Below are 8,984 nucleotides of genomic sequence, written 5' to 3' on the forward strand. Positions count from 1 at the left end.
AAGCATCCCTTGTCATTCATAGATTTGGAGGAAGCTTCATAAAAAGTGCTAGGAATTGAATTGTTTAATTAAAACGTAGTAACTCTCATTTAATGCACCCTGTTAAAACGTTGCAACTCTACTTAATGCACCCTATTTATTGCCTTGGACTTTCATCTTCCATTGCATATCGTAAAGGTGCAATTAGTGGCAAGCTTTAGGATGCCTAATCAATGCATGGGATTTTTTTTCAACTTCCGACTTTTGGACTAATTCTGATCCTTTATGTATTTTGTTAAATCACGCTTAAATATCAAAAAGTGCACAGCTAATTAAGCAATTTTTCTTTCTCTCAAACCATGGTCATTTGCAAAAAAATTCTCTTTCCCATGGAATACATTGTTCTTTTTAATTTGGCATATCTCTACTCACCATTTGCAATGCAGAAAACCAATCTACAAGTGGCAAATGAGGTAAATTGATTTCTTTTCTCTATTATCTCCCTAGAGTGTTTTGCTAATTCTATAGTTGATTACCGGTATTTTACTTTAATATACTTTTGTATATAAGTTTGTGGATAAATTGATATACGAAAAGTTTGAGAAATTCACAGAGCGTCGTCTGAATTCATAACTAGTTGATGTCCCATTCTATTTCTTTTCTTATGTTTCTCCCTTCATAATGTCTTTTTAATTTTCGTTGTATAATTTGACAGCAGTTATCTTTATTTTAATAAATAATATGTAGGGTCCCGTATATATATATATATATATATATATATATATAATATTCATTGAATATCTAATAATATTTTAATAAATAATATGTAGGGTCCCTAATATCAAACTTTTTAAGAATTCATACCAAATATTATATCAAATCAAATCAAAATTTTGGTTTACAGCAATAACATATCCAGTGAAATCTCACAATTTAGGGTTTGAGGAGGGTAAAGTATATGCAGACATCATCTCTATCATGAAAGAATCAAAATTTTGGTTCGTGTGGATAAAATCCTTTCCGCTCCTTTGTGGCAAAGTACTCAAACTATTGAACTTTAACCAATATTTTGTAAGATATATTTTCACCATATTGATATAAAAAAATTGTAATTATATTATTTTTCTTATAGTTCTTTTATATCTAAATTTTAATTTTAGAATATTTAATTTAATTTAATTTTAAAGATTCGATATTTTCGGAAAATAAAACATGACAGTTATTGTAGGATGGGAGGGAGTAATAACAGTACTACTATAGTAGTCCTAGTAATTTTGACATGACCGGATGGTAATACTTGCACCTGAATAGAAGTATAGCTGCCTAGATATGGAAATGACAGGAAATAATTAATGCTCTGCCCTGACCGGTGAAATTCTCGTCTTTTGTATAATACTCCCTCCGTTTTATAATACGGAATATTACTTTAGCTAAAAACACCAATATTAAAAAATCTATTAGAATTTATTTAATTATTTTTATATAATAAAAATAATTTTTTTTTTCTCTTGGTTAGAGCATGCATAAGTAATAAATTTTTTGATATTAAAAATTCAATAATACCAAATTAATATATGATTTTTTTAAAATATTAAATGATACTTTAACTTGTCATTTTTTGTTTAAAAGTAAAATTAAAAAAAGCTAGTCAATCTATTTTTTACTCTTTCAAGTTCAATACTTTTTTATTTCCACCCTGCTGCTATAAATGCTATGCAAAGGCCACCCTATTCTGAAGAGTCTCCAGAATTTTCAAGTTTTGGGTTGTACTCATACTAATTTGAGGTAATGTTGAGGTTAAACGTTTTTCACGTTACTGATTACTGATTCACTGGAAGTGTTTGGATCAAAATTTTGTCTCTCGTGAATAAGAAAGTAGGAGAATTACATAAATCAAAACCATGTAGATACTTCATAAAATTGGAGCTAATCATACTATTCTAAAAGTGGGAAGACTCTAAGTTGAAAAGTTGAATTGCCAAAATATTCATTAAAAGCTGAAGGACGTTTTTACCCTTTAATCATGAAATTTCCTTCAATATTCATGTACACAGATGTAAATGTGCAGTCAATTAAAGATAACAAAAAAAGTTAGAAAGTTAAATTAGGAAAACTTCTCTTTCTTTACTTCGAAGAATTTGAAGAGTTGCAACGAATTAAATATAAACTATAGGCCAGATTCATTTACATAGTGAAAAATCTAACCTTCAGAAATAAATTATTTCTTCAATATTAATTACAAAATTGTAACTGTATTTCGTAATAATTATTGAGTCTATTCTACTACTCATCATATGAAATTTATGAATGCATAAAATACAATGTATACTGTCCATATGAAATTATGAACATATTAAATGAATTGCACAACGTTATCTTTTTAACTTCAGAGTTGGTAATATCTTTTTGTATTCCCAGCTAATCCTTAAATTCTTAATTTCATACCTTGAAGGACAAGGTTTTGAGCCTCCGATAGAGTGCTAATAGGCTTATTTTTCCCATTTGTGGATAGTCATAGATCTATCACCGAAAACTCTAGACATTCATGTTCAGCATGATGCATCCATAGCTATAGAAGATCTCACAGTCACTGGCATCTAGAATCATTTCTCCAGAAAGCACAACATGAAGAAGCTAATTAAATTAAGCGGGATTGGATTTATAGCCCATGTGAAGACTTGTAGCACTAGAGGAAAATGAAATGCAACTCATCCGAATAAGCAATATATTGGCATAGGCCATAGACAGAGATGATGAGAGAGTATCATTGTGTTTGTGGATTAACTGTATTTTTTAGATAATTCGTCCATTATCCTTCCTCCTATAGATATACTCCTCCAGTATTGTCTTTGGTTGTCTTTTTTTCAGTTTTTTCTTTGGTTCATATGGTTGAAAAAAGACCATGTGCTCTACAAATAAATAGATAATTTCAAAACTAAACGTGTGCTCGTAATTCTCTATATCTTTTCACTTGCTAGCTCCTTTTAGCCTCCTCCATATGTTCAAGTATGTATTTGTCTTTAAATTAAAGTACTGTATATTTCACTAAAGTAGCATCAAGTTTGCAAGATTTTTTTAACTTCGAATTACGAGTTGTTACTTTTTTTGTATGTTTTGAATTTTATTACGAATTTTTACTTTTTTGTATGTTTTGAATTTTATTTATAGCACAAAGAAAGCTCAAAAATATATGTACCATTTTAAATTATCATTTGCAATGCAAAATTTGTAGTATTACGTATTTTAGGATAAACGTGCAACACACGTTCTCAGAGACTAGTTAGTAGAAACGTTTAAACCATGTCTCATTTTGAAGCTTTGTTTAATCCGCTGATAACACATTGGAACATATACTACAATATTGTCTCTACATTTACTTATTCTAAGGCTATCTTCTCTTTCCAAGTCTTGCCTAATATTTTCATAGCTGCTTGTATTCTATGTTTGTATGCTTTATGTTTCCAATAATGATCCATACTACTAAGTACTAAGAAGTTTGTCATCCATCTTATCCAAAAAATCAAGTTAGTTAACTGTTACTCTTATATGTGCAGGGTCATGCTGGACCTATATTTGGTGTTGTTTCTGCTGAAATGATAGAAATGGACGTAATATATCCTAAGCTTTGTTCCACATTAGAATTGCCATTTAATGAAAAGAGCGCAAAGTGTAAGAATCTAAACAAACATGTAGCTCGAAAGAAATTCTAGATCACGTATTCTTCTTTTTTATTGTTTTCTATGTACTGATTATAAGTCCCATATTTGTAAGAAGGTTGAGTTGGCCCCTAAATAAAAGCCTTCATAGTCACTTGTGGAGTTGTGAATTCTTTTAGCAAGATTAGGAGTCACTTGACCCATTTTGGAACTGTACTAAAAAGGGGACATTCTGAAACATAGATGCCTCACAAACATGTTTTGCTGGAATAATCATCGTGCTGTGATTAATTTTTCTCAATTTTTTTTGACTTTGTTAGCTCCTTAGGAAGCTCTCAGATGATCTCACTTTTCAGGAGCTAGTAGAAAATGAAATTTCAATATCCCTGATAAAAGAAGTCATTATAGTCTGTACTTCATGTCTCCATAGTAGGTTAAATACCGGCGGCTGGTATAAACAACTTGTCCTCTAGATGGTGTATAATGTCAAAAAGCCTAACACAGTTCTCAATTAATTTACTAGAAGATTGTGGTGCTGATTGTCTAATGTCATTGTGTTTTAAATGATTTAATCCTGACTTAAAGGTTTCAATGGCAGTAAAAGCTACTGAGGAGGGATATTTTTTCTATACATCGGACATCATTAAATATTATGAAATGATCTCAAGAACTCTGTTGGTGAAACTGATAATTGGCGGATGATTGGACCAAAAGATCGCTAGCGATGATGACTAAAAGATGCTCTGTAATGCTCTGTAAGTGATCTCTAGGCTGTATATCCAGTTTCTGATTTCCATTTTTTATTTTTACATGTCACAAAACTAAGATAATTGAGATATTCTTGAGATGGAATTAGAGTATAACTCTACATATCCGACTTTTAGGTTCTGGCATTTGCTCGTTAAGCAATAAAAACAAGGAGTATTCTGCTGGCTTGATAATTATGGACGACATATCACTCTTTATGACAGTGTCCATTTGTTTCTTTGTCAAATTTATTCTCTGTCAAATTTGAAAGCTCTCTGCAATTCTCCATACCTGAAAATTGCTACCTTTAACTCTATTTAAAATTGTATGAAGTTCAAGGTTGTGATAAGATTACAAAATTAGAACGTTAAGCTGGAAAGCTCTCTAGGCGCACGTTAAGCCGAGGTAGGCTAACTTGCACCACGATGGCTAAACGGCGGAAACAAGGTCCCTACGACAACCACTACGACAACAGTGGTAACACCGGCAAGCGGAATCCTGCAACCACTTGCTTCATTGACTTTTGGAAGCTTGTTACCCTCTCAATTTCAATGCATAGAGGAGGAACAGGACTACGCTACCCGGCAGATTTGACAAACCTAGATGATGGAAAAAGACCAGATACTACAACGACGACTGTTCCACGGAGGCTACAGGTACGACAGTACCGGTGACGAAGAACCCTTCCTCCCCCAAAAAGGAAGAGGAATCTCCACCACCCAACAATCGTAGCTCGCAGATGGGCAAAGCTCTGAAGTATATTCCATTGGGCCAACACAATGGTACGTTTGTTGTTAAAATTGAAGAAGATGATATAAAAGATCAGGAAGAGCTGGTCTACTGCTTTAATCGGCTATGTTTTGGGTGAGATAGATGGAATCCTATGTGTCAAATGAGTGGAAATTTGTATGAAAACCTCAAGTCCTTCCTCACTATGAAGGCTATTTCATATTTAGATTTAGCTCCGTTGCTGAGAGGGATTTAGTTCTAGAGTCAGGACCATACACATTTCACAACAAGCCGTTCATACTGAAACACTGGAAAGGGATTTTGATTCTGATCCTGAATCCATCTGTAAAATTCCCCTATGGGTTAAATTCCCAGGTCTCCCTGTCGGTTATTGGTCTACTGAAGCTCTTAGCAAAGTTGCTAGTGTGATTGGTGAGCCATTATACACAGACAAATTCACAGATGAGTTTGATAAGATCTCGTATGCAAGGGTCTTGATTGAAACTAACATATCCAAACCATTGCCTAGTACCATTGAAATGGAAACTCCAGCAGGAGTGTATCACCAATCTGTCTCATATGATTGGACACCAACTTTTTGCAACCATTGTGTTAAGTTTGGTTATGAATCTGAGAAATGCTTGAGACAGGAGATGCAGACTCAAGCTGAGAATGAGTTCAAGGTACCTCAAAAGAGAAGAAGGAGAAGGAGGAATCACAAACAGTCCCAGGAATGGAAACCAAGATCAGATGAGGGGAACCTTGCACAACCAAATGAAGTTGAACCTGGTATAGTGACCTCTTCTGAGAGTGGGAAGGATGTAGCCCAACCTGGTATAGTGACCTCTACTGAGAGTGGGAAGGAAGTAGCCCAACCTGGTATAGTGATCTCTACTGAGAGTGGGAAGGAAGTAGCCCAACCTTTTTCCTCTAAAATGGTAACAAAGAGCACAGATCAGCTAGCTGCAACTGCACACCATGGTACTGATAGAAATCAAGGAAAGGAACCTGCTATGCAACAAAATGTGACAACTGGGAACCCCTTTGGAGTTCTGAATGACTTGGAAGCTAGCACCTCAACTGTAGCTGGCATAACTACCCAGTTCAACCCCCATGATCATCAGTACTTGGAATATAAGGGGCCTGAATCAAAGGACTAGTTGGCTACTCACAATCAGCCTTCATAAAAGGCAGAAGTATTATTGATAATGTATTATTTAGTCATGAGTTGTTCAAGGGGTATACAAGAAAGGGCATGTCAGCCAGGTATGTACTTCAAGTGGATCTGAGGAAGGCTTATGATACCATGGATTGGTTTTTTCTGAGGACAATGCTGATAGACCTTGGCTTCCCACAGAAATTTGTAGGTTGGGTAATGGAGTGTGTTGAAGCTTGTCTCCTACTCCTTAGTAATAAATGGTGGTCTGGCATCACCTTTTCAAGCTAAGAGGGGTATCAGACAAGGGGACCCCATGTCCCCTTATCTGTTTGTTCTTGATATAGAATACCTTCAGAGAGAGATGATGCAATTAGCAAGGAATCTAGGATCCAGCTTCCATCCAAGATGCAAGAGATTAGGAGTCATCCACATTTGTTTTGTTGATGATTTACTCATGTTTTGCAGGGCTGACATGAAATCAGTGACATTGTTACAAGAAACTTTCCAACTATTCTCAAATGTTTCTGGCCTGAAAGTAAACTTGGACAAAAGCTCACTCTATATCATTGGTGTCTCTGCACAGCTCAAAGATGATATACTGCAAACACTTGGTTATGTGGAAGGAACACTGCCCTTCAGGTACTTAGGGGGTACCATTATCAGCAAAAAAACTTTCTGTGAGTGAGTGGTTGCCGTTAGTAGAAAAGATCACCTCAAGAATTAAGTGGTAGTCATCAAGAATGTTGTCCTATGCTGGAAAATTTCAGCTCATCAAAGCAGTATTATTTGGGATTCAGACTTACTGGGCTCAGATGTTCTTATTGCCCAAGAAAATCATGAAGCTCATTGATGCTGTATGCAGATCCTTTCTATGGACAGGCATGAGGCAAATTTAACAAAAAAAAAAAAAAAAAAAGCATTAGTCTCCTGGGAAAGACTATGCCAACCATATGCGCAGGAGGACTTAATGTTGTGAATCTAGGACTGTGGAATAAAGCTGCTATCATGAAACAACTCTGGGCAATATCTAAAAAGAAAGACTCTCTATGGATAAAATGGGTGCACTACTATTACATTAAGAATATGAGCTTGGAGACTATGGACACACCTAAGACAGCAACTTGGGTGGTTAGAAAAATCATTGAAAGCAGGACAAGAATAGCACAGATGCAGACTATCCAAGGTGATCTAACTCACAAACTCCAGCAGATGCAGAAGCATGATAAGTTCGATATCAAGACTGCCTATTGCCTCATGATACCACAACTACAAAAAGTCACCTGGAAAAGTATAGTTTTGCACAAACACATCCATTTAAGATTTCAATTCAACCTATGGCTAGCAGTTCAACAGAGACTCTCTACTGTGGATAGGTTGCTAAAAATAGGTATGTAAGTGCCTATGGAGTGTGTTTTCTGTGACGGAGGTGTAGAAACCTTCAAACACTTGTTTTTTGACTGCTCAGTTATCAGGAGCCTCTGGAATAGATTATTGATATGGCTTGGGCACCAAAGAAACATAAGGACATGGGATGAGGAATTACAATGGATTTGTAGATTGGCAAGGAAAAGATCTGGAGCTGCATCCATCACCTGTAGTGTTTTTGGCATGATGATCTACTGTGCTTGGCAGGAAAGGAACTCCATCAGATTCCAAAGAGGCCAATGCAATGCTACAAGAGTATGTAGAGAGATAGCTTTGCACATGCACATTAGAGGGAGGCATTTGGCTACATGGCAACCAGCTTTGCAAAACCTTAACTGCTTTCCTTAGAATACTAGTTGATGGATAGATTGAATCGTATGGCTACAGGCAGAGGCTTAAATTCCCATTTTGTATTGGTAGTATAGATAACTTTTTCCTGTAGACTAGTTTACTTATGTTTTTTTTTTGGAGGTTAGGTGTCTGCCCTGACCTGGTATTGTAATGTTCACTTTTTTGATTAATAAAATGATCTGCTAATCAAAAAACAAATTGTATGAAACCCACTTAAAACTATAAAGAGGAAAACTTCTCCTCGCTCTATTTCAAACCAACTTCTCACACCGATTGGTACTATTCTCAATTAGATGTTCGAAATTTCAGTAAAACTTGAAAAACACATTATGAGAATGCATAGACAAAGGTTCTTGAAAAAACATATAAACATGAAAAATCTATATGACAACATCAGACAATTAACAACGAACGCCCAATTAAAGATTACTCAGTACCACCACATCAGGCAATTGTCTCTTAGCTTCAAACCCACCCAAGACTAAAGAGAATCTCTGCCATTTCTCTTTAGTCTTTTCTATTTATATGGTATTCCCAAAAGTGACACCTAGTAGTACTCCCTCCGGTCCATATTAGTTGTCGTGTTTCGGATTACGAGGGCCAAAAAGTTTATTGACCGTAAATTTAGACATAAATTTTGTAATCTTTTAAAAATAAAATTTATATATTAGAAATTACGTCAAAAGTTCATTAAATTTTACTCTAATTTAAAATATTCATAAAATATGTATGAAAAATACGGTGAAAATTTCACCTCGTAGACCACCCAAATAGTAAACATGACAACTAATGTGGACCAAAGGGAGTACCAAATAACTTTTCAAACTGCACTCTCCTCTGGTACAATTACTGCATAGCAATTGATTCCAAAGGGGAGCACATAAAGAAAGAACTTGTAACTAATTTTTCCATATAGTAATACCGTAAAAGGCAATTGT

At 35.0% G+C, this 8,984-nt stretch overlaps 1 protein-coding gene across 1 annotated transcript; it reads left to right on the forward strand.

The window, feature by feature from the left end:
• Window positions 1-2,174: 2,174 nt before the first annotated feature.
• LOC132642348 (uncharacterized) lies at window positions 2,175-8,083 on the forward strand. Its single transcript, XM_060359582.1, has 2 exons — window positions 2,175-3,648; window positions 4,234-8,083. Exon 2 carries the CDS (start codon window positions 5,651-5,653, stop codon window positions 6,269-6,271), a length of 621 nt encoding a protein of 206 aa, XP_060215565.1. The 5' UTR covers window positions 2,175-3,648; window positions 4,234-5,650; the 3' UTR covers window positions 6,272-8,083.
• The last annotated feature ends 901 nt before the right edge of the window (window positions 8,084-8,984 follow it).

The sequence above is a fragment of the Lycium barbarum genome, chromosome 5 (assembly GCF_019175385.1).
Source record: "Lycium barbarum isolate Lr01 chromosome 5, ASM1917538v2, whole genome shotgun sequence".
In the NCBI taxonomy this organism is placed as follows: Eukaryota; Viridiplantae; Streptophyta; class Magnoliopsida; order Solanales; family Solanaceae; genus Lycium; species Lycium barbarum.

Bases quoted from the DNA above. Each gene is read 5' to 3' on its own strand.
- LOC132642348 (XM_060359582.1), top strand. From the start codon at position 5,651: ATGGAAACTCCAGCAGGAGTGTATCACCAATCTGTCTCATATGATTGG.